General features: G+C 39.2%; 1 protein-coding gene across 3 annotated transcripts in view; it reads right to left on the reverse strand.

Moving 5' to 3' along the window:
- The window catches only part of tsnare1 (T-SNARE Domain Containing 1), a 241,031-nt gene that overhangs the window by 80,935 nt on the left and 133,698 nt on the right, over positions 1 to 26,398 (reverse strand). For all 3 annotated transcript variants that reach the window (XM_039620211.1, XM_031749703.2, XM_039620210.1), the window contains exons 9-10: positions 19,720 to 19,792; positions 6,494 to 6,576 (exon numbers count right to left, since the gene is read on the reverse strand). In XM_039620211.1, coding sequence (XP_039476145.1) covers positions 6,494 to 6,576; positions 19,720 to 19,792 — 156 coding nt within the window. The remainder of the gene's footprint in view (positions 1 to 6,493; positions 6,577 to 19,719; positions 19,793 to 26,398) is intronic.

Genomic DNA, 26,398 nt, shown 5'->3' on the forward strand with positions numbered 1-26,398 from the left:
AAGATAATGTATTTGATTCTTTTATTGATTTCATACAGATACATACAGGTCATTTCCGAAAAAAGGGAAATGTACTATTAATCATTCTATTACATGTAGTAGATCATGTCAGATGTAATTCATATTTTAGAGTAGTAATAGTAAATTACTACGTGCAATCAAGATGACAGACCACGGCTAAAAAGCGAAGGTGGATTTGGGAAGTCTGTCGCAGCCATGTCCTGTCCGTTTGTACGCAGAGCAAGGAAGGTGCAAGATTGATAAGGAGAGTTTACAGAATTTAGCGTATATTGCGGGATAGACAGGATCCTTTAGCTCAGCGCGACGGTGTGCTCATAGAGAGATATCGATTCTCCGTGAGGGTATTATTTACTTTCTCTCTCTCTCTCTCTCTGTATATATATATATATATATATATATATATATATATATACTTACTGTACTGTATATACTTACTCCCGACTTACTGTGCATGCTTCAGTCACCCCTTGCATGGGAACAGGTAAAAGTGATGGAGTGTTATGTCAAACTACACAAAAAAACCCACAATGTCAATAAATGTCACAGTACAAAAGGGGTGTGACGAGGGGTGCAGGACCACCACCTGTCTTTATTTGCTCTGCCCTTTTCTTGGTTGCTGTTATAAACAAACAAACAGATTATTTCAGGGTCTCTTGTCATAGACTAAAAGCAATATAAGTGATAAATATTACCATTCTGTGGAATATTTTTATATTTCACTTTTACTTTTTCCCATGTTCTAGTGGGTCCTGTTGTGGCTCTAATGTGAAAGAGGATATGATGTAATATAATATAATGTGGAATAAAATAATATCACATGATATAATGTAATATCATGGATCACTTACGAGTTTAATTTGTCAGCAACTTTCTGCCAGCCCTCTCTCCTTGCTTTTGCAGCCTTTGCAGTGTTCCTTGCGTTTTAATTAAACTCTGAAACTCCTGATATCCCTCAATCAAGAGTTCTTGGTCTGCTGCCGTGAAATACTGAGCGCACTCCTTCGACATCTTCGCCGACCAATCACAGGGTTGCCGATCAATGTTTCTACTATCGATGCGTAGCCCCCCTTTTAAGCCACCCAGTGATCTCAGATTACTTCATCCAGCTATACTAATCGTCAACAACAGGTGTGTTCGGAGAACCGGATTAGCGAGCTCAAAGTTAGCGCGATGATTTGATCTTGGATGTGTCATTTGATCTTGGATGTAGTAAGCGAGGTATGAAGAACAGGCCCCTGGTGGATGATAAGTTATTTGAGCTATACTGTACTCCACATTCACTGGTTACGTTCAATATATTTTTAGATCCAATAAAAAATGTGTATTCACAAACATTTCCGAAATGCATCCACGTTTTATTTGCAGTTAGGCTTTCTCTCTCTTTTTTAAATGCTCAGCCCAGCTGTGGCTGATTGGGGCAGAGCCAGAGGAGTGTCACTGGCATCAACCTGGGTAACTTCAAACATTGTTATTTCCACTCCATATCCTTCAAAGTGACATAAAGAGTCCAGAGCGACTGAAAGGAAGAGTGAGCAAAAAGACAGTTTTCCTGTCAGCTTTGGCACATTCTTTCAGTCCAAGTGCAGTGATCGCTGAGATTTGTAATGATGTGATTCTTTTTCATTATTTTACTTGTGAAAAGTGCACCAGTTTAGATGTGTATACATATAGATAGGGCCATTCATTTACCAAGCATCATCCCTTTGTATGTCTTCTTCTTCCCCTTCCCTCTTCTATTGGTCCTCCTATGATCACGATAGCCAGCATTGTATACTGTTCTCAGTTTAGCCGGAGGAAAACTGTGCATTGATTTTTTGAGAGTCAGAGAAAGTAGGTGCTCACTGGGAGATCAATTTTCAAATCTGAAGATAGATGGAGTTGTAAGTCTTAACAATGACATCATCATTGGCGTGAACATCCCCTTTCCAGTCAATAATAATTCAGTCATTCTGTGAGTCTTTCCACTTTTTAAACCGCTTTAGCGTTTGCTCACTGAATTGCAATAACACATGTTTTATTAGTAATTATAAACCTTCTTGTGCAACCGTCAACAATCAGAGTTCATCGTGCTCCGCTGAACACAGATGAGGTGATAAAACATCACAGCAACTAGAGACACTTGCAGAGGGGAGAGTAATCTGCCTCTACATAATGGATATAGATTCAATTTATTTTCAATGTAAAGTGAGTTGACAAGGCGGGACACCAGAAGAAAATGACAACCGCTCTTAATTGACCATTGCTGCTGTTGTGCACTGGTGCATCAAGGAGTGTTCAGCAACAATCAGGCTTGGCTTTAAGTGCCCAGTTGCATCTCCCACTTCTTCCTCTGTGTCCTGCTCAATCTTTTTGTGATAACAATATTGCTTTTGGCACGCGAGCATCTGCAGGTTTCTAACTTTTACTTTAAAAAATTCAACATACTACCTTTGGAAACAGTGAGTGATGGTGAAGATCTAACACCCACTAACTGATAACTAGCTGCTGTACCTGACTCAGATCATGGTGCTATATATTAGTTTCACACAGTTCCTGGTATTCTGATGTACGTACTTTTACAGAATTAAAAAGAAAAGTCTGTCTCTATTTTTTTGTGTTTAACTGGTGGCACAGTAGGGACAAAGAACCTATCATGGGAAAGGGTGTGGTGTAGTAAAATGTCTGTGATTTCAACAGTGGACGGACCTCCTAACTCCACAAACATGAATTGTTTCACTGAAGCACAGAATCAAACTTCAGCCTCGAGCTAACAAAATGCACTCTGTTCACAACCATAAATGTATTTTCTTCTGTTGAAGTAGACATAGAGAACAATGGCCTTCATTTACTAATATGTACATGGAATCTTGCCCTGGGCAAAAAAGAAGAACGTTTATGCACTATTAGAGCTGTGCACTCATGTGCATGGTAGTAAATCAGAATCATTTGGATGCAACAGACTTGTCCAGTTTGCATATAATCTGCGTAGCATCTGCATACTACCACAGTCTAATTTCTACTGCAGGGAAGTACTGCACTGTGATGACTGCTAGGTTGAGCAAACAGCCTAAAATTTGAGTTCAGCAGGGTGCTGCTCTCTGCTTGTACGTGATTTCTGTGATCACTCAATGACTTTATGTGAACAATGTGTGCCCACTCCCTCTTATTCTTGTATTCTAAATGTTTTAATAAACTGCGCTCTCGCTCTGCAGGCCTACTTGCTGTTCCTAGAGTATTTAAAAGTAGAATGGGAGGCAGAGCCTTCAGTTTTCAGGCCCCTCTTCTGTGGAACCAGCTTCCAGTTTGGATTCAGGAGACAGACACTATCTCTACTTTTAAGATTAGGCTTCAAACTTTCCTTTTTGCTAAAGCATATAGTTAGGGCTGGACCAGGTGACCCTGAATCCTCCCTTAGTTATGCTGCAATAGGTGTAGGCTGCCGGGGATTCCCATGATGCATTGAGTGTTTCTTCTTCAGTCACCTTTCTCACTCACTATGTGTTAATAGACCTCTCTGCACTGAATCATATCTGTTATTAATCTCTGTCTCTCTTCCACAACATGTCTTTATTCTGTCTTCGTTCTGTCACCTCAATCAGTTGCGACAGATGCCCCTCCCCGAGCCTGGTCCTGCCAGAGATTTCTTCCTGTTAAAAGGGAGTTTTTCCTGTGCTTGCGTTCATAGGGGGTCAAGTGATTGTTGGGTTTTTCTCTGTATGTATGGCCCACCTTACAGTATAAAAATGTATAAAATGCCCCGAGCCGACTGGTGTTGTGATTTGGCGCTATATAAATAAAATTGAAGTGAATTGAAATTGAATTACAGAAAGTTAAAGTCTACACCTTTACATTTGGTATATTTAGTTTTCTTTAATTTAAATTTTTTATTCTCTCAATTTATCGTCAAGTCTCAATTCCTACTGCAAAATTTTGATAGTAAGGTCAAAATTTGAAATTAAACCACAGCATGGAATCATTTGCTTTGAGCTATTTCAACAGTTCAGACTGGTGTGAAATGGTGTGGAGAGTGAGAGACTAAAATGCAGTGTAATGGGGTCACTTTTGTACTGCCCCTGGCTGCAGAAATAAATTTTATGTTAAGAAACCAAAGATATGCTGTCCACGTTTACTCTCTGTTACTTAAGCAGTAAGTAGTTCTTTGCTGTTTGGCTAGCTACACTGAAAGTGGAAAATCGACCTTAATGTTTGGGTTTGTGGAGCCCTTTATAAATGAGGACTGTGTGGAGGAGAGTTGTTTGAGTCAGGCGCACTGTGGTTCACCCGACCGACAAGCTAGTTACCGGTCTGACACTGTCAGCTCCCAGTTTGTTTTTTCCTCATTGGTTTAGGTCTACAGACTGAGCGGCGCAATCAGCTGGCAGAGCAGTACTATTTTATGCAATAGAATATTCTCTTTTCCCATGCACAGTTAACCAGTTTGTAGCATAACAGGTTATTACATGTGATGCCATACTTTTTTGGAAACCTTATGTCCTTGTTTTTCATTGAGTAGAACTTCATACTTGAGGAAATACCAAAATGTAAGTGAGGGGTTGCTGTAGCTCAGGAGGTAGCGCAGGTCACCTGCTGGTTGGGACGGTTGGTGGTTCAATTTCTGGCTTCCACAGTCTGCATGCCAAATATCCTTGGGCATGATACTAACCCTAAGTTGCTTTCTGGTGCATCCATTGGAGTGTGAATGTTAGTTAGAAAACACTTGTGAATGTCAGGATACATGTAGTATTTCATGTCCATTTTAAAGTGGATTGATCCACTTTTGCAGCCAGCCTCAAGGAACTAGTGTTTAGTTTGAATTTTCACCTTAAGAGATTGGTGCTTGGTTGAAGCATAAGAATACAGAAGTAAATTTTGTGAGATGACATTTAGAAAGGGTCTGTCAAAGACAAATGCACTGAAAGCTGGTGAAAACTAAAAGCAGACAAACCATCAGATGAAGTGGAAGCACAGACAGACTGTGTGTGCACACTGTTAGAGTGTCACTTGGTAGGTTAACAGTGACAGCAGTAAATAGAAGTGAAATCAGTGAAGTCAGTAAAATCTTGAGCAGACACTGGATGTGTTTCAACCACATACAGAGATTGCACCATTGACAGCGCACAAATGATGCAAGACTATAGATATTTATGCATTTGATGAAAATGCTGCTGTCATTAACAGTACTTTGATATATGACTTCTTGGTGACAGCTCTGTTTGCCAGTGTTCTCCACAGATGACAGTTGCCATGGGACAGCGATGAGAGCGTCTGTCTGACTTTGTGCTTGTCTGTCTCTCTCTCTGTCTTCTTCCTTTATTGTTTTGCTTCCTTTCAGCTGCTCTGCCTCTACTAAGACAGAGGCTGTCGGGATTGGCTGAGAGCTAAATTGCTCAGCGCGAGCTCGGTCACAGCTCAGCTCTCCTTGAGATAATGAAATGACAATTAATGAGAAAGCTGTTGCCATTCGCTTATTTGTTCACTTGCGAGTCGAACGGCAGTATATAGAGACAGACAGAAAGCACTGCAGTCATGGCAGGCATTGGAAAGTGCCCAGCAGTTGTTTTCATATTAAAGCTGCTGTTAAAAATTCATGTGGCTATCACAAAATGAAAGTTTAGCCCAGTGGTCAAACCATGATTCAAAGAAAATATCATTTCAATACCAGATTGAAAACAATTTCCAGATGGATTTCTACCTAAATCTAAATGTCAATCATCAGAATATATGTGCTTGGCTGTCAAAATATGTAGGTAGAGACTTTGGATGCACCTCTAGAGAGATATGTCACACGTGTGGAAAAGGTATATCCTTTATTAGCTAGATACTTCAGTCGATACATTATTTACCATAGCCTGGGCCCTACACAGCACAAAGCCAAACAGAGCTCTGGCCTACTGAGATAGTCCCTGACAAAATGGCAGAATACACACATATTTCCTCAAAAAGAAAGAGTGAAAGCAGGCCCTTGGGCATCTCATAAAACCTCTCTCCAATATGTGCTGTGAAGTCAAAATTGTAGCCCAAAAACCACAGAGAGTGAAAAAATAAATTCTATTTAATTTCTGGTCTGCTGTTGTTGTCCGTTAATGCATTTTCCTCCCAAAGTCAATACACTTGTAGAATAAAACATAAAATTATCTTAGTAGAAGTAACATGCTCACAGAATAGGAATTGCATACTGTATATGGATTTGTGTTTTTAAAAGACTCCAGGCAGGCATTTTATGTTTCTGTCTGTAAATACAATTATTTTAACTGAAGGCAAAAGCTAGTAAAGTATGACATGAAATTGCATCATTTCTGTTATTATGCTAGTGGGGGATGTGATAAAGCTGTGTAATCTAGTTAGCAAAGTCCCTGTTTGCATGGCTGATCAAGCTAAGCTTTGTGTGAGTGCATTACAATAAAAAGGCTCAGTCAAGTACACAAAATGAAAACGGAACAAAATGACTCCAAGGTGTGGAGCACACTGCAGCACAGGACGATTCAGTGCTTACCTGGTATTGGTTGGCCTTGGCAAGTTCTTGATTGGCTGACTCCACATTAGAAGAAGTTGTCTGGATATAATCTTCAATACTATCTGAGGAAACAAAGAACAGATTGGATTCCTTTTAATATAACAACATACAACAACATAAAACTCATTCATTCACTGACTTACTCACTACTGGTTTGTAGAGCCTCACAAGTACTACAGTTGCAGGTATTTTACCTCATCAGAAATCACTGCACATCTATAACATTGTACATATTGAACAGAAATGATACACAATATCTGTAATATTAGTATAGAAGCAAAAACACCCCTGTCAAAACAATGCACTACATATTTGTCATACATCATGCCTCAGAAACCAGTGTTGCAAATATATACTTTAAAGGCCTTCAAAATATGAAACAATCTTTCTGCCATCATCATGCTCAAGATTTGATTGCCAGCAATCTTAGTTGCCCATCTCAGCGTTGTGGACGTGTACAGGTCTTGTAGGGAATTGCAGCCAATCATTTCATCGGAATGGATGACATGCTGCAATCTGGCTTTGTCAGTGGCAGCAGTGTACTAGATGGTGATGGAGGAGGTGAGGAAAGACTCAATGTTGGAGGAGTAAAACTGTACCATCACGGACTTTGACAGGTTAAATTTCTTCAGCTGGTGCAGAAAGTGGCTTCTTGTTGAGGTAGCCAATGTTTAGGTACCACTTTAGGTGCTGGGAGATTGTTCCCAGGAAGTGGAAGGACTTGATAGTCTCGACTGGACAGGCATGCTGGAAGATGGGAACTGGTGGAGCTGGAAGTCCAGTATCATCTCTACTGTTTTGATAGCATTGAGCTCCATGTTGCTCCAGACTCAACCCCACCTGAGGTGAGCCCTGAGAGCGTGATGTCAACCGCAAACTTTGGGAGTTTAGGTGCAGCTGCTAGATCTTTTATATTGTGTACATTGTCTATCGATTTTATTGTTTATTTTAATATTTATGTACAGCGCTTTGTGATTGTCTATCTGCGAAAAGCGCTTAATAAATAAAGTTTACTTACTACTTACTTACTTACTAGTGTATAGAGAGATATGCAGAGGATAAAGTACAAAGCCCTGAGAGGAAGCAGTGCTGATCCACTGAAAGTCTAAACCATGGCAGTCCAGTCTCACATGCTTCCTCCTGTCAGACAGGAAGTAAGTGATCCACCTGCAGGTGGGAGCAGGCTCACTCAACTGGGAGATCTTATCCAGCAGCCTAGCTGGGAGAATGGTATTAAAAGCATAACTGAAGTCCATAAAAAGCAACCTCAAGTGCAGTGCCATAACTGCATCATCCACTGACCTGTTGGCTCTGTATTCAAGGACCAAGATGGGGACGATGAAGTACGTGAGAAGGGACAGTACAAGCTTAGATGTCAACCAGGACTTGTAATTACTAGAACTCACCCTGGCGTGTGATGCATTAGACTTTAACTTAGCGCTCCATGTTTACATATAATGGTGGAGTGCTAAGTTAAGACTAGATTAAACTCAGTTGAGCATAAGACCTGAGTACCCATTCCTGTTATACCTCTTTAAAGTCTGCCTGGGTACAAATGTGCTTGGTGGATTGTAATGTAAACTCTCTGTGGACTAGTTCACACGGCCATAAGAAACAGGAAGGCACACTGATGGACTCTCACGCTTACTGTCTGATGATGAAATTTATCTCATTGGAACCCAAGCAGACCGTAGTGAACTTATAGATGTAGTGTAAAATCTGCTTTACAAACATAGTCACTTTGGCTTCAAAAGGCCAACATGGGAGCAGCCAAAGCACCAATGTTCAGAGATGGGTGACATCTCTATTGTTCATCGTTTGTATAGTTTAGAGGTAAAGCTTACTCTTTTTTTTTAGCAAACTGTGTGAGATTCTTTTCGATTTAAACATTTCATGTGAATATCACGTCGGCTGAAGCCTGCAGCTGCTATCAACCCACCATGTGCTAAGCAGGACTTTAAACAAATGCTCATGCTGAAGCTAGCAGGTAGTCAGTATACCCTGCAGGAGCTGCTTTCTTAGACTACAGCATAAATTAATGTTCAATGGGAAGACATGTTACAGTAATCTGTCAAAATAAAGGTCACAAAGTCAGCAGTTCGTAAGCTTTTGACATTGGCCTTGAGGTGTGGCCTTTAAGTTAAACCTATAATCTCATATAACTTGCGTTTACACCACATCCGCAAGTCACTGGAACAATAGCCTAATGGGTACTGCTGTTGTACCTTTCTGTGTGTGGAGACAGAAATATTGAGAAAGTCAAGATGGTGCAAAGGACAGAAGCAGGAAAAGAGACAGAAACAAGACCAGGACACATTTCATAGGTAGCTGAGGCCTTATGCACTCCTGTTTTTAACCACTGCAGCCCTACACTGCTTATCTAACTGAAAAATAATCAAAATGTTTCAAATCTTGTGGTGATTCAGATATATTCATAAATAACACATTAATGATGCTCTTCTTGGCCTTTCATTTCAAGATTGTTAAGCAAATTTGTGATTTTCCCCGTCCGCATCCTGCCCCCCTTCCGATTTAGAGTATTAAATCTTTCTATTAGGAATCCGACTTTTAAAAAAAAGTTTTCTGTTATTTTAACTATGATTAGTTCTCCTACAGTACATTAACAAAGGCTTCAAGGTATTACCACTATAAGGAATTGCAGTCATAGCACTTGAAATGTGTGCCCTGAAATTAACAAGAGGAACATCAGCAAATATAGCAAATATATCATATTAACACAGATTTAGTCATCACTGGCATACGCAGACAATGTTCCATTAAAAAAAAAATCATCCAAATAAATGACAAAAAGAACACTAAATACAACCTTGCTGATTCATCTGTAATAACAGTTTGCACCAGAGTAATATTATATATTTGATCCATGAATATAAATTTACATTTATAAACATAAAAAAAAGAAAGTTAGAATTTTAATGCTTCTGCATGATATGGAAAGACAAATGGCGGGAATATTTTCCCACCTGTGGGGACAGTGTTAAAGATGTGACTCTTCATTGAAACTCTTGACACATAATCAAGCGGTACCAGAAGCTACTGGTCTAACAGTTAACACTGCTACAGCAGCAAGACCTCCTCTTTTAAGCCTGTCAATACACAGACATTAATGGGATGAGACAGGATGAGTTTAATGAAGTGGATGGTTCAAAATCTTTGGCATCACCACATAGTTACCCACATATATTTACAGCTGGCCAATAACAGTGAGAGTACTATTGATTGTTTTGGTGTAGTGAGAGTAAAAAGGTTGCAGCCAGCTCAAAGATGTGTCTTATGTTTAAGGCTTCAGTGGCCCCTGATAATTACTGCACCAGTTGAGCTTGTAGAGAATTAACTTTTGAACTTAACGAGAGGAGGTGGTTGGGTGAATGAATTGTGCTGATTGACTAAAAGCATTTACTCTGTAATGGTGAGTTAAAGAAGATGGGGAATACATGCTTAGATTCACCAGCTCAGAAAGTAAGCCTGATTAATGGACTCACTAATTAATTCCGTTTTTTTCTGCCCTTCTGCTCAGAGGATGTTCTTTGCCATGAGTGGGAAATATATGGTTTTAAAGAGGTAACTTAAACTAAACCCAGTAGTTAAAGATAATAAGTAAGATTTTGTGGGTACCAGAGTTTAAATGTGTTTAAATGGGTTTTCAGGTGATCCACCATTTCACCATGAGGGCATAGCAGGCAACTGCCCTGAAGACAAGGGACCACTGATGATCCCATAAGCCCCACATTCACTGTATGTCTATAGGCAATTTTAATCATTTCACAAACATTTTAAGAAGCACTCTTATTCCAGGACATAATATAATGACACAAAGCAGTTTGTGATATCCTCCTGAGAACAGAGGAAAAAAAATATTGAGATTGAACTTTTTTTGTGATTTCCTTCCTTTGGAGCTAAAAGAGGCCACCCAAACACATGAGATATCAATGGAAACCCAGGATGTCCTCTATTCAGTACATCAGGACTTAGTAGGGTATTTCAAATAAGTCAAAAGATATAGACCAAAAACAGTGTCCATTACAGAGGACATAGGCTGGTTCTCAGGAGGAGGATATAGTCATTCATGTGGTTTGTTTTTATCCAGTTTGGTTCTTTTTTAATAATTAGTATATTATTGTACTTTATCTAATGTTATCATTATAGTTTGAGTTTAGTTCTGTTTATCTGACCTCCTTTTAGAGCCTAAAACTATCATTTGACTTTTTATTTATTCATATATTTCTTTGCATTTTGGGGGGTAAAATGAACCTAATTTTTCCAAAAACTACTATGTCCTTATTCTTGCTCAGCTTGTCACATATGCTCACAAAGGGAAGACTCCTTTAGTATCTTTGAGAGAGTTCCAGAACATTCCCTCTGGACAAACTGCAGGAATAGCTGGAGCTCTGGATGGTTGTGTCATCTTCATTCACTCTAATGGACCATTTTGTTCTTTTTCTGTTTTTTTATAGCAATGGCGGATCATGGAGCGTCTCAACAGTTCCTGGATGTTAGCAACATACACTAGCTGAGACACAGAGATATAGCACAATAAAAGCTTGAGACACCCTTGTAAAGGGTAAAATGTTGTTTCTTAAAAAAAAGACTGTATATTATCCAAAACACATGAATCAAATTACCTTGTGTATTAAAATATGTTAGCAGGTTATCCAGCAATGAATTAGTAGGTTTTGGATATTAGCTGATGGCAGATTAGGACAGATTAGAACATAACTTCTTGCTGGCTAAATATAACTTATAAATAAATATAACTTTATGGCATGTAGTTGTCTGGTCTGTTTAATTATGAGTATGATCTATTATGATAAAAAAGATACTTGCATAACAATCAGGGGAACAACTATCTATTTTGTAATATGGCTATAGATAAAGAGTCGGAGCATATTTGAGAAGACTCATAAATATAGCTTCTAGGCTCTGTGTTCCTGTTGACCATTACTGTTTGTATTCTTTTGCAACTCAACTCAAATGAGACTGAATACATAGGATAAGTTTAAAATACACCACCAGTGCTGAAATTATATAAATATACAAAGAAATTATATATAATATATAATTATATATAACATCAACATATCTAAGAAGACAGATATGGCTTGCTAACACTTTAAGACTAATCTATATACATATGTATATGTATATACATACAAAGATGTAAATTCATACACTTTGCTGTGCTATAAAAATCCAAATCAATGCATTTATTGACTTCTAATTATTGAAAAACTTAATTCTGTCTCTCTATAGTCACATCTTCTAATTGCTCATTAACCACTTCTGGGAACTGTGAATCCATATGATAACTACATGTTCTGAATCCCCGCTGATGCCACTCTTACAATACAAAGGCTCTGGAAATACCAAACAAACACAGATCTTGGATATAAAAAGAAAGTATTGTTTTCATGTGTATAAACTGAAGCTATTTTGAGTAGTGTTCCAGAGTAGCCCACATGAATAGGCCGTGAAAGTGCTAATCCTTCCTTTTTTTTTAGCCTATTCTTTTCTTTGTGTTGCCTGCTTTTTCCACAAATGCCTCCACAACACAATCAAATATTATTTCTATTTGCCACTACACCAAGAAAAAAAAGGTCAGGGCAATTTCAGTGCATCTCTTTTAATGGGGACAGGTCCATTATTGCCTGGCTCTGTGGTGATCAGATAGGATGTCTGCTTTGGTATAATGCCTCTGAACTCTGCGGTCTTCCACAGTATTCTCTTCTATTTCTTCCTTCACTCATTTAGGTAGAATCACACTGTGTTCCTCTACCATGTCCAAAATACCACATCCACAGTCTTTCACATGCAAATGATAAAGTGGCAGAAAAACGCAGTACCTCATTCATAAGCAGAGCAAGCATGAGATGTGGCAGAATTTGCAAACAGATAAAAGTACTAAATGTGACAGAAGGAAGTGTTCAGTTTATTCTTCATCTGAGTGAGGGCTGACGTACAGTCAACGTTTGAAAGAGCAGAATGTGACTGATGGTACTTTTACAGCTGTCCTCTATACACTAGTTATATTGGACTTCTTCTAGGACAACAAAGTGACGCCAATGTAGAGTGTGAAAAACTGCAGTACTTCCACATTAAAACAGCAAACTTTAGAACATAATTAAACATGTTTACAGTGTTTTACAAAAAGATCTGGTATTTACTTCTTCATAAAAATTGTTTGAGGATGTTGTCTGTCTAGGGCAGGGGTGTCGAACTCCAGGCCTTGAGTTCGACTCAAACTTTTTAGTTATCACCCTGGGTGAACACACCTGAATCAAATGACTAGTTCATTACCAGGCCTCTGGGGAACTTCAAGACATGTTGAGGAGGTAATTTAGCTATTTAAATCAGCTGTGTTGGATCAAGGACACATCGACAACCTGCAGGACACCGGCCCTCGAGGCTTGGAGTTCGACATCCCTGGTCTAGGGTCTCCGTCAGCTGGGTTATGGTCGTCTTAACAGCTTGAAAAAAAGGCAACTGGACTTCTGGACATTTTGCACCTCATTCAAAAGTCTTCTTCAGTCGTAGACCAACTGTTGTTCCCTTGTTTCCTGACAAGGACAAAACACCCAAACACAAGCGAAAAAACATAGTGTATGCGGTGCAGTATATAGCAAGAAGTGATTAGATCTCTACATAGGACAAACAGCTCTCCTCTCTACAAACACCACCTTAACAGGAAACAACGCAGCTTTACAACTGCATTTTAAGATGAAGACACTCCTTCCAGCATGCCAGTGTTTATATTTTGGACAGAGAAGACAAATGGTTTAAGAGACGAGTAAAGGGCACCATCGACGTCTACTGTAGCCACTATCAGCCACCAACAGTGCAGTCCTGAGATCCCTTTCAGGCGTTTCAACTCCCATTCACATCTGGCCTCAGGTGACCATAATAGCTCACATCATGGTGGGGTGGTCCATTGTCTCACAGAGGTTTCACCTGTGGGCCCAGTGATGGGAATGACCCACTGTGTATACAGTTTGTAATTGTGTAAATGTGGCTATTACAATACTTACACTCACTGTTTTGAGTGCATAATTGCATTGAAACTATGACAAATAGCCACAGGAACTGCTCTACAAGTACCAGGATGCTTTACAACTAAATATCAAAAAATTGAGTGTGTAACACTAAACCTCTCACAGGTGTTTTCACACCTGTGGTGTTTAGTCCGTTTAAATCAAATTATGGTTTATTTTCCTGATGGTGGGGTTCATTTGTGTAACAATGTTACATACTAAAACATGAACTGATAAATATTTTCTACTCAGGACTTTGCATTTTGGCTCAGTGTTGTTTAACAAGTTGCTTGAAGCCCTCATTTTACCTCTATGTATCCACATCAATAATTTTCATCCACCCTGGTCTCCCTGTCAAATGGAGCGCCAGTGAATACTCCAGAGAAGCTGGTTGAGTCAATTGTTTACTTTGGGTTGCACATCACTAGCTGCTAGTATATCCACCTTACATTCCTGCTGTATGAAATGGCAGCTTAATCCTCAAGTGGTGAAGTTTGTTGTTTCCACCTTTAGTGGAAACAGCTTTCTTGCTTATTTTGCAAAGTTCACAGATAATAAAATGATGACAAAACAGAGAAAAATTACCCTTAAAAAACAGTTTTGAATTTGGCGCATCATTTATATCTCTACATTTTAGCCAGCCTAATTAAGACTAGTACATTGAAGAAAAGGGCATACAATGAAGAAAACAAAAACAAAAACATTTTATTATCCATTCTTGCAGTTAGGATAAGCCAGTTTTAGTCAGCCTGACTCTAAAGGGTATTTAAAGGGTATCTACATTAGGCTGATTGAAGGTAGCAAACAAAAGGGCACTCTGTAACAAAAAGGTAGCAATTAGCACAAGTTATTGCTTCCCATTCTTCCTAGGAAACTTCATCACACACCCACATCCCCATTACCTACCCACACCTTTTACGCCATAAAGCAATGCAACTAATCCCGAGTATTTTGAGACGCTGAAGTGTCATTCTGTGTGTGTGTGTGTGTGTGTGTGTGTGTGTGTGTGTGTGTGTGTGTGTGTGTGTTTTTAAATAAAGCTACCCATAGTTATAGTCAGAACTATTGTGTTTGAGATCAGGAATGTTTGTCTTTTTGACTGTTTAAGTTACCCCAAAATTTTCAGTGGGTTTGTGGTGACATTTAATAAGTCCATAATAAACAGTTGCCCTTGGTCTTTGGGTTTAAATGGTTCTTCATATCTTTGAGTTATGAATATGAATCCTTCTCCACAGAGATACAAACCAGAGTGCAAGATGAAGCCTTGAAATCTCTTCACAGTGTTTTACTGTGGGTTTGATGCATTGTCGTGTGGTTTCTCTCTTCAGTCAGTCTCCTTGCAAACACCCCTCCATTACTACCACGAACCACAAAATAGGATTCATCAGTAAATAAACGTTTTTCCATTACAATGTAGGGCTGCTCAATTAATCGAATTTTAATCTCGATTACGATCTGGGTTTTCAACGATCATTAAAAATGACTGAGCCGAGTATTAGCACCTCCCTCCTGCTTTACTCTCGCGCTGCTCTGTGTGGCAAATTGAGCGCACCTCTCTGCGTTTCGAACACGCGTCACAACAATTAAGAGGACCCGAGGGAAGCTCGGAAAGCTAAGCAGAAGTTATTTGGAGAGGAGAGGATAATGGCTGCTGAAGAAAGAATGCCACTGGTTGAAAAGAGGTGAAACGACTTCAGTGGTGTGGAAACATTATGGGTTTGCGGAGTCAGACGTGGATCAAATATTGTGCAATATTTTGAAGTTCACTAAACATAGATGTTTACATTTTGCATTTATTTTTTATATTGCAAACATTTCCACTGTAATCAGTATTTGCACACTATTTTATATTATTTTTTGACAATCTTTAAAGCCATTATTCAATACATTATTATTGTTAAATAAATATCGTCAAATAATCGAGATCTCAATTTCAGTGAAAATATCTTTACACATTCAATCATCCACCCATTCACACACACATTCACACACTGGTGATGGCAAGCTACATTGTAGCCACAGCCGCCCTGGGGCGCACTGACAGAGGCGAGGCTGCCGGACACTGGCGCCACCAGGCCCTCTGACCACCACCAGTAGGCAGCGGGTGAAGTGTCTTGCCCAAGGACACAACGACCGAGACTGTCGGAGCCAGGGCTCGAACCAGCAACCTTCCGACTACAAGATGAATTGCCAACTCTTGAGCTACGATCGCCCGTATGCATCCTCTGAGACTATGACCTTGTTTAGACAGAAAAAATTTAAAAATTCTTTAGAATTTTTACATCAGTAGTGCAAGACTTGATGGTGTGCTTATTTTGGTCTGTCAAATCCTGCTTTGATTCAACTGATCCAGTTTTCACCAAGTGTTTTTAGAGGTCTGCCCTCTTAGAAACCTTCAGTCTAGCCATTAAACAGTGTTGGGAAGGTTACTGTCATGGTCCTGGGTCATGTTGGTCCAGTATTCTTAGTTTTCATGTATTTTGTTCCTTATTTAGGCCATGCTTCCTGGGTTTGCTCTGTTACGTTGTTTCCTTATGTGTTTTCCCCTTGTGACTCTTACCCCCTGTGTGTCCCTCTGGGTCCCTCTGTGTATCTGTGAGCCCTCGTCTCTCCTTGTGTTTTATTCCATGTTTTCCCCTGCCCATTATGTCTGTGCTCTCCCCGTGCTCTCTCTCCTCCTGTCTGAACCTCTGTACTTCCTGTTTTACTTTGACAGTCTCCCGCCAGTGTTGCGTTTACTCCTGCCGTGTCTTGTTATGATTATCAGTGTTACCTGTGTTCCCCGTGTGCTCCCACTTCCCTCGTTAACCCTCTGTGTATTTATGTCTGCGTCTCCCTCAGTTCTGTGTCGCGTTCTCCCTCATGCTGTGTGTGATTCTCCCCGTGTCTCCTAGTGTACATTATAATGAGCTTTTCCCAGTTTAGTTTGTACGGTTTTTCTGTCCAGCAATAAAGCTGTGTTTTCAGTTCATTCCTGCCTCCGTGAGCTTGCGTTTGGGTCCTCATCCTGCCTGCACACAGCCGAATCATGACAGTTACTTTTAAAATGTATTCCACTACAGATTACAGAATATATGCCCCAAAATGTATTTTGTAAAGTATTCTGTTGCGTTACTCAATGAGAGTAACATAACAGAATACTTTGGATTACTTAATATATTATCAAGCTTTTTACAACTACATGAATGTACTATTGCTGTGTGATTTATCACTATTACTGAAGGATACTCACCATACCAATACCAACTAGGTTTTTAAATCTTAATATAAAATGAGTAAAAGTAGGGTGGACATTAGGTAAGGCTGCACTTTTTGCAGCGATCTCTTATAGAAAACTATTCTGCATGCATATGAAACAGGTCCGCGGCTCTGAACAGTAGTAAAGGGACCTCTGACTAATACGTCGGGTTCGTGTCGGTCTCGTAGCCAAAAACTAGCTTTACTTTGTTGTCTGGGTCAACTTTGCTAGTGAGAGACAGAGAGAGGGGTTGAAAGGCTGCTCCAACGGAACTTATTGTTTCGGAGGAAAACACGAACACAGCGTACAGTCGAGTCTTAATAGCTCACTTACCACTGGACTACACTGCCCATGAGGCTACAGTCTTTAGGGCTATGCCTGTAACACTCTGCCTATTGCCTTCATATTAAATAATCTTTTGAACAATAATTTAAAAAAATATTTCTTCACGTCATTATGCGGCCGCAAGTAGAGGTGACAGGGGCCGTGAGATTGAGACACAGACATGAGAGCCTCTTAATGTGTGTTTTGTTTGAGTTTCCACCGGCGTGGAATTACCAAAAATAGAGAGGGGACAGCCTAACATATGAAACAGGAAAAGATCGCCGCGTAATCCCTTTATTTCAACAAAGTAACTGTATTGTGAATACCACCTTTTTAAACGGTAACTGTAATGGAATACAGTTACTCAAATTTTGTATTTTAAATACGTAACACTGGTACATGTACTCCGTTACTCCCCAACACTGCCATTAAATAATGCTGGGAAAGCTCCTCTTTTCTCAAAATAACAATCTAACTTCTGACACTTTGACTTCGTTCTGACACAATGTTACTGCCTGTCACAATCCTACATAGCAATCCTCTGTTGGAAACTTGAGACACAGCTAGAAAACAAGTAAAAAAGGCTGCAGTTTGATTTAGTTGATCAAATCCACGTCAATTTCATCTTAGCTCAAGGAACTTGATACTAATATCCTTCATGACCAAGAAAAATGAAAGAATCTGAAGCATTTCTTTCAAATGTTGCATGTCAGACTTCATTGTTCTTTTTTTCTATATATCTGTGATCATCTTTAATTAAAAAAATAAGGCAGATTTTTGATTTCGTGTCAGACTTTGGGAGCCACCAGGTAGTGGTATGGGTTTGGAGTAGGATTACAGTTTGGTTCACATCCATCAAATTACAGTGCAGTGAAAAAGTATTAGCCCCCCTCATGATTGTTTTTTTTTTTTTTTGCATATTTGTGAAAGCAATTGGCAATTGTGAATTGTAACTTTATGACCTCCCCCCCAAAAAACAAACAAACAAACAAAAAAGTGAGAAATCCTTTGTTATATAAAACAATGCTATCCTCGCAGTTATTTATTCAGCTAAGCAAGTGGACTGTCAATGAAGTGAGTGTCTTCCAGCAACAGCCCAAACTGCTTTGCCACTAGGGGTGGGTTTAAAACATAGATTCAAATCGATTTTAGTTTGAATAATGTGATATCGAATCATTAAATGCTGAATCGATTTTTAAATATAAATGTGTTTTGCTAGAAACACCTGGATCCTGGGTTAAAGCTCACAAAACATTTTCAACAACCGCCAAACAGCTAAAACAGCAAACGATTAAAGAGCAGGTAAATGGATTCCACAGAAAGATGTAAACACAAAGCGCGGATCGTTAATGCTGTCGGGCGTTCACTGAACCACCAGCAAAAGAAGATGAAACTACGCTTCATGGTTGAAAAACTCAGAAATAAATTCCCTCTTACTTTGGCTGTTTGGCTTCCACCACGATTAAAATCGCACTTTCTGCACAGCTCCCTCCATTACTCAGCAGTCAGCCGCTGCTTTTTTTGTTTTCAAAAATGACCTCTGACAAGAAAGCCTAATTTCTTCTGTTTAATACAGAAGAAATTAACATGTTTATAAATGATGCCAAATTTCAAAATGCTTAGCTGTGTCTCTAAAAAATCCTCTGTAACTTTGCTCTGCTTCCATTTAGCAGCATCAGGTAATGTTCATGAGTTTATTCATGGTTTTCTTCAGTTTTTGATCTACTGCAGAATATTTTAAAGGTTATCCACTATAAAAAGCCAGGCCAGGAAAATCTCCTTCACGTTTTTCTGTGTTTCATCCTCAGTTACTTTGACACAAAGGCATCTGCTGTGATGCTTAAACCTCTGATGAAGTCTCACAAGCTTTGTTTTTATACACAAATATAAAAATATGGACATGTACTGATAAATTATCAATTATAATATTTCTAAATGACTCCAAATTGAATCAAATCAAATCCAGACCTTGTGAATCAGAATTAAACCAGGTATAGAAATCAGTGACGATACCCAGCCCTGTGCTACACAGACCACGGCTCAACACAGTAACCTTAATTTGGAAAGTCATCTGCCTTTCACTTCAAGTTAGATTTGATCTAAAGCCAAAATCACACCTACATTTTTCAGGTATGTCCCTTTTTCCCATATGGCTGACACCAAGTAAAAGCTAATTCTCCAGTGAATGCTCATGAGGGAGCCAGACATAGCTGATGGCACATTTGTGACCCAGCAGAAAAGCCTTTATATCTGCCCTATATCTGTGTGCTAAGTTTCATTCTTTTTGCCAAGTCTACATCACTGCAGGGAGTGGAGAGCCGTTTACAGATATCAGGGTGTCTAAATGGATTTTCTCAAACACTCTGCACTGTTGTGTTTTTTTAAACCCACATCTTTTTGCTTCTCATCAGAAAATTTGTCAGCATGGCAGGGAGGTGGAGGTTAAAAAGTTTGTTTTGCCCAGCAGAACGTTCAAGCTTAGGGCATTAGTCAAGCACATCATATTAAAATGAGCCCACAAAAGGTTATCTGTAATAAATGAGAGTCAGCAGTGTAAAAATTCAAGGTATACACAACAAGACGGGGCAGCATCTTACCTATTGCATCTCCTTGTTCATGAACCATGCTGGCCAGATCCTTCATGATTTGACTGACATCCAGCATGTCTCTCTATGGAGAAATCACAGTAAATGCTCATGTTAGTCCTCCGTACATATCAGTCCATGAGTGACAACGTGCTATTTTAAACATAGGAAAACTAAAGATTATAGCTTGAAAAGTAATGTTATTATTATTTATTAATTAATAATATTACTTTCCATATTTACACTGTTTGGTCTTATTAGAAGTTATCATCTTTATTACTTGAGGTTAAACTAAATGCAAAGTATTATCAATATTGAATAATGCTCAAAGTCATCTTGCATATGTGAGCAGGCAGTCAGGCTTAATTACATAAACAGAATATGTAACGTAACAGAATAACATAACATTATTTCATTTCACTACATTTTTATTTTTTTGTTTTTTGGATTTTTATCTAATAAAAAAAAAGACTCTAAAGTGCAAAGGTGGGATTTGCATATTCTTTATCCCCCTGATTAATCCCAATCAATCAAAGAAATAGTAGAAAGGATGGTTCATGGTTTCAGATGGACAGAGATCAATTGAAGCCAGTTTTGACTGATATTATGTCAACAAAAAAATCAAAGGAAACTGTAGTGGCTTTTTGTCATCCTTAAATGTTTTGCTCATAGTTGTGCAGCTATGAAGATTTTCTATAGAAAATGCAATTCTAATTCAATTTCCCTGTCCCTTTAATTGACAGTGGATTTGTGTCTAATCCTAAATGTTTTGTGCTTGGCTTGTCGAAAAGTAAAAAAACGCAGTTCAAAGTTTTTGTTCAATTATTCCACTGTCAAGGCACAGAGCAAACTGGTGCAGCTATGGTTGACCGCAGCTAATTCTCCACAGTCTCAGAGCTTTGAATCTGCTCTCAATGTTTCAGCTCAAAGCAATATGAAAGCTTATAAAACCTCTGTCTATCTCATGCTCGCAGGTCCCCCCCTTTTCCTCCATTATGGCACCGTGCAATCACAGCTGCGTTTGTGTAGCCTAACCCACTGGGCCATCCATCACAGGTGGCGGAGTTTGCTGTGGAAACTGGCAGCCATTCTGCCACTTGGCAAAAACCATTTGAATGGAGCAAAAATGGCCCCTGGCAAAGCTTGTGATGCTAAAGACTTTTTGCATTTATCTTGAGGCAACCCTGTCCATCACCCTGTAATAGAATAACAAATGTATTTTACCTGGCAAAGCATTGGGCAATCAGGGCTCATTTTATCATAATGACAGAACAGTGTGTAACCAATTTAGCAAACACTGTGTTACGAATAGGCATAGACAGACAGGGACACACACACACACATATACACACCCAGGTGGGTTGGGGCGACCGTGGGTGGGTGGGGGCAGTTGACCCCTGCCTGAGGGCTGAGTGGGTGGCCAGGCTTGGAGCCAACACTGTGCCCTTTTCCATATTTCATGGGCTTTAAATTCTACTCATGAGCAATCCAGAAGCCACTGGATTCTGGCATCAGGCTGGAATCAGGCCTGTGGATTTGACTATTATGTTTCCAGTAACAGGTTTACCACAGGAGGGTTTCTTATCTTACAAGCAAAGTATATCAGTGTTTCTTTGAGTTCTGCTTTAGCTCCTGTGTAGACCTGAAGGAGCAGGGAACTTAAGTATTCTTTGACACCGGTAATCTTGACAAAATAAAAATGATAATACACTATTTGGCTTAAAGTTCAGTCTATTTGGTCCAAAAGCAAAATATACATTGAGATAACTCACTAGAATAGCTTGAAAACTATAACAGTTTAACAACTCAGCCTTTGTGTTTGTGTTATTCTGTCTATAAACCTGATGACTTGACAAGTTTTGAATGAATTCTGATGAAACTTTGTAGGGGTGTTGAGTGGGGTCATGTCGACGATCCCTTTAAACTTGGTCTTCAAGGTCAGCTTAATGATTAATTGGTCGAAAATTGACAAAACGCCTGTTCCCATTAAAGTAAATACTGCCCAGAGACTGGTCTGCCTTGGTGGAAGTTTACGCCCCTCAGAGGGCTTGTGTAAAGTTTTTCATGGTTCATTAGGATGATTTTTTTTTTTGCCTTTTTTCGAAGACTTGCAAGAACAAAAATGTTATTCTGATAGCCAGCTTTGGTACTCCCGCACATCGAAAGCAGCCAGCTGAGGTGGTTCAGGCATCGAAGTTTGGATGGTTAAAATGAAGTTACTTAAGCATCCAAACATCCAGCTCATCCAGTTACAATGAAGCTCTTCATTTAAATGCACATCATCGTGCTTTCTTACTTTTCAGAGGTTATGGAGATATTATTTTCCACCTACGAGTGGACATACGAGGACACTGCATTCCATCATATATAGGGGCTTTCTACAGAGCCCTCCATTCTGACTGACCCAGACCTAAGACAACCATATAAACTACTGTATGTTTTCTCCTTTGTGTGGGCACCTTAGAGGGCATTTTGTTTGCTCTTCTATAATGACATCTTAGAGAGCCCTAGTGCATTAGCATTTGTGCCGGTTCAGCTGAATTTTCTTTCTATGACACATTTTCCGTCTGTACACAATGTTATTCATCAAAGTCAAGGAAAACTGAAAGGACACCAGTTTTTGAGTAATTCACTCTAAATTTGCACCAGCTCCATGGGGCAGTGCTCTACAGCTCACCCTGACCCCACCTCCCACTGTGGCGCACATGCAAAAACTGAGCTTGCTGTATAGGGATCAATAAAATGTCACTGAACTTTTGCTACATGCCACAATTCTTTATGATGATAGCCAAAGAATCAGACTAATCCTCAGTTCCAGAGCTCACCTCTGCTGGTCCTCTGACACTGTCTGTCAATCCTGCTGCTCTTGTTATTGTGTATGACTGATGAAAAGAACATACTTGAACAAACGAAAGGCTCTGAGGGTCTGTATATTTTCATGCAACTAAAATGTCAGACCGCAATTCAGACATCCGTTTCATCTGACACTGGGGCCACTGCCGAGGCAGCAAAAACACAATTAAACTTGAGGCCAAGATAAAACAGTCACAACAACCCTGCCGGCAGCATCTGATTGACACCTCAGTCATTAGAACTGCATGCCTCTCATTTCTCCAGTCATAAAGATGTTTCTGATAGCGGCTGATATGAATACTTGTGGGAGAGATTGCAGCTCAATCCACAGCTTTGCAACTTGCAGATCATCTGATAGAGAATAGAAAAAAGGACTCTTCTTTTTTGATACTTTCATGCTTGTGTTACCAAGATATTGTTCTATTTATCCACACAGAAATCAGCATCAGAGTTGGTCTCTTGTGTGATTATTCTAGTCTGTTTCTGTTTTGTATTTAATTGCTCTTCACAGTTTGATTCTTTCAAGGTATTATCAAGATGAAGGTGATTTATAGTCCAATATATGACAGCAAAGTAGCTAGATAAGGCTTGATTCTCCCAGGAAGAGTTTCATGCAGACTGCAGTTTGCAGCGGCTAGCACTATACACACAAACATGTCTTTCCATCTTTCACTGCAGGGCAGTTATGAGAGGTTTCCTCTAGTGCCTGCAGAGGGAAGTATGGCGCAGCATAGTGCTCCTGTCAGCCTTTTAAAGGCGAACCAGCATCAGTAATAACAACCGATTAGGCATGCAAGTCAGCTACGAGGGGGGGAGTGCCGATAGATGACACGACCCCTGAAGAGGCATCTGGGAGATTTAAGGCGTTTTCACACCTTTTTCGCTCAGAGAAGTTACTTGGAACTCTGAAGTGCTCTCTCCCACTTAGTTTGCTTCTTTTGGCCAAATGTGAGCGTAGCAATCAGAGCGAGACCTCGCTGAGAAAGGAGTCTCTCAGTACATTCCCAAGCCAAAGTGCGCCTCCACTAGAATGTGAACGTGATCTGAATGCAGTCAACTACTGTGAGGACACGTTGCCATATGTTGTCTACTTATGTGACTAAATTCAACTTATAACATGGTTCTTGAAAGGTTTCAGGTTGGCCCAACTATTAGAAATTATTTGTGACATTTTCTGTTAGTGTAAATTACAACACCTAACATATTCACTGTGTTAAGGATCAGTGCTCTTGGTGACAGATAAGTTCATTCGTAAAGTTTTTGGACTGGTTAAGATCAGTTGATTATAGTTCTGTACGTGATTATAAGTGTTCTATACTATACTTAGTATTTTACAACATATTAATATTCTTTGAGGAAGAACAAAATTTGACTTTTAGTGGGAGAACTGACCAATTTTACACCTCTGTACAGTCTGTGAAAATAACCCAAAAGCCTTTGCTTGCATTATGCAAAATGCATTGTTCTGAATCCTGGATAAAATGCAAGGCTTTAAAATCCAACACTTTCAAGTGCAGCACTGTCAGAGTAGTGCTAAATATGAAGACACCAAATGGACACCTATAACTTGAGTATAGAACGTGGTTGTATATTCAAATAAACCAGCTTGAATTTCACTGAGAAGCTATACTTACCCCCTAAATAATGTTTAATTCCAACCTCACAGCCAACCAGGCAAATGTGTTTTGAAAAAATCTGTTTACATTGCATATATTCCTTTTTTTCTGTCAGGGTAACAAGGAAAAAGAGATCAACATTCTGTGACTTTAACTTTGTTGAATTTTTTACTGAACTTGGTTAAAGTTGAAGAACATAATCTCACTACTATGAATGTTAATGCTATAGTCATTATGGACCACTGGATGTTTCATACATTATCAACAGCCAAAACATTTTAACAACACCAACAATGTCAGTCTGACTGTACTGGGATTCTTGTTTCTTTCTGTTGTTGAAAAAGAAATGAACGGACAGAAAAGGAAGTGTTGCTTTTTCATTTCTATCATTTTGGGGTTTTTTTAACTATAATGTCACCCCTCTGATTTTACCCAGTTACTAGTATTTGATTGTAGTATTTCATGAGTTTTTACTGAACAACAACCCAAAATTATGAATAAAGAAGTCTACTATTTTGCGCCATAAACTGCCGTTCCTCTAACGGCCACCATCCAAAAAACAGTCATTCTCCAAAGACTCCTGTGTTAAAATGCCCACTGTCCCATTACAATTTAAGAGTCTGGCACAGAAGCAGCAGGTGCCTGCGTTTGTGCATTGCAGCTATACAATTCTTGGACATAGACTATGACTTAAACTTGATAACAACATTTTGTTATGGTCAAGTCTTACGTCTAAAAAAACATCATGGCAGTATCCAAAATGCTAATGTTGAGGCCTTAAAATGTGCTGTCCAAAGACAATGATCAGCTACATCTAGCCTTTATATGTTGTCTAACGCTGTCAAAGGCACCATTTTAACTTCTTTTTCCAAAACATGTAACCATGAGAATTTATTCTTATTAAAAGCTTCAATAATTTCTGTTATTTTTTATCCAAACTAATGTTGTAAGATGGCCACAGAAAATTTATTTTCTTATTTTCATAGCAGCACTACGAGCCAATCAGACCAGTGTTACATTATTATGTTTTACAGTGTCAGTTGCAGTTTGTCAGGTGTAGTCCAGTTTACGGAGCACATCAGCAGACTCTGTCATGTCAGTTTTGATTTGGCAACATGCAATGACGTATCTGCTGTCCGCAGGCACATTAGTCATTGTTCTCTGTCGACGCTTGTCATTTCTGATTCCTTTTGTTCTCGCTGACCAACTAACAATTCACAAGCTGAGCAGTTTGGTGTGACTTCACGCTCCCAATCAGCCCTGTAGATAGATCAGTCTGAGGCCTTAAATGAGCTCAGATAAAGCAACAAAGCATTTTAATGTAAAAATCCAGACATTTTATCAGATTAAGTCTCACAGAGAACAACAACAGAGGTAAGTGTTCCAACAACATTAATTTAGATGCTGTAGATACATACAGCGAGAGGGAGGAGTACTTGCATTCAGATGGTTACTGACAAGTTATCCTATCAACACAGAGAGAAGATGGTTCAAAACAGAAGTCTTGTTTCCTTAACATCAGCAAATGAGCGTTCCATGCTGAGAAAGACAGACCTCTTCTTTACCTTCACCCTCACTACATCAGGAGAAGTCGTGCGGCCCTGAGAAGTGCCCTGATTGCTAATGTAGCTTTTATGATTGGTTTTACATAGCTAATGTGAAACCTGTAGACTTCTCCAGTATATTACCTCAATTCACCCAAATCGTGTCTTTATCGTCCTTTGCGCAGTGATTGTGTGCTTCGGTGTGGAGGCTTAGAAGAAGCATCACTTCTTATTATTTGAAACTTTAGCTATGTTAGATGTGAGGGTTCACAACAGTAACAGTAACAGTTTGTTTACTATACAAACTCAGAGACACTTTGTCACTGTGTACTTTATCAGGTACATCTTGCTTTTTTTTCTGGCCTCACATACATGAGGCAAATCATCACCACTTCACAAAGTTGCTCCCCTGGAGTGTTTGATTACAATGAACTCATTGTCATATTTGAGAAATCAGTTTAGATGAGACTTGTGACATATTTTAGGTTTTGTGTGCTATGCTTGGCACAATCCTGTCACCAGTACTCAAGAACCCCAAAACATAGATTTAATTTTTTTTTTTTAATAAATTCTTGAAAAATAAGTCCTCATATTGAATATTCATTCAATTTCAGTTAAGAGTTAACATGTTAATTTACACAACGTTCAAAATCTACAGTACCTTAACTCTTCAATAGT

Source organism: Oreochromis aureus, linkage group 11 (assembly GCF_013358895.1).
Source record: "Oreochromis aureus strain Israel breed Guangdong linkage group 11, ZZ_aureus, whole genome shotgun sequence".
In the NCBI taxonomy this organism is placed as follows: domain Eukaryota; kingdom Metazoa; phylum Chordata; class Actinopteri; order Cichliformes; family Cichlidae; genus Oreochromis; species Oreochromis aureus.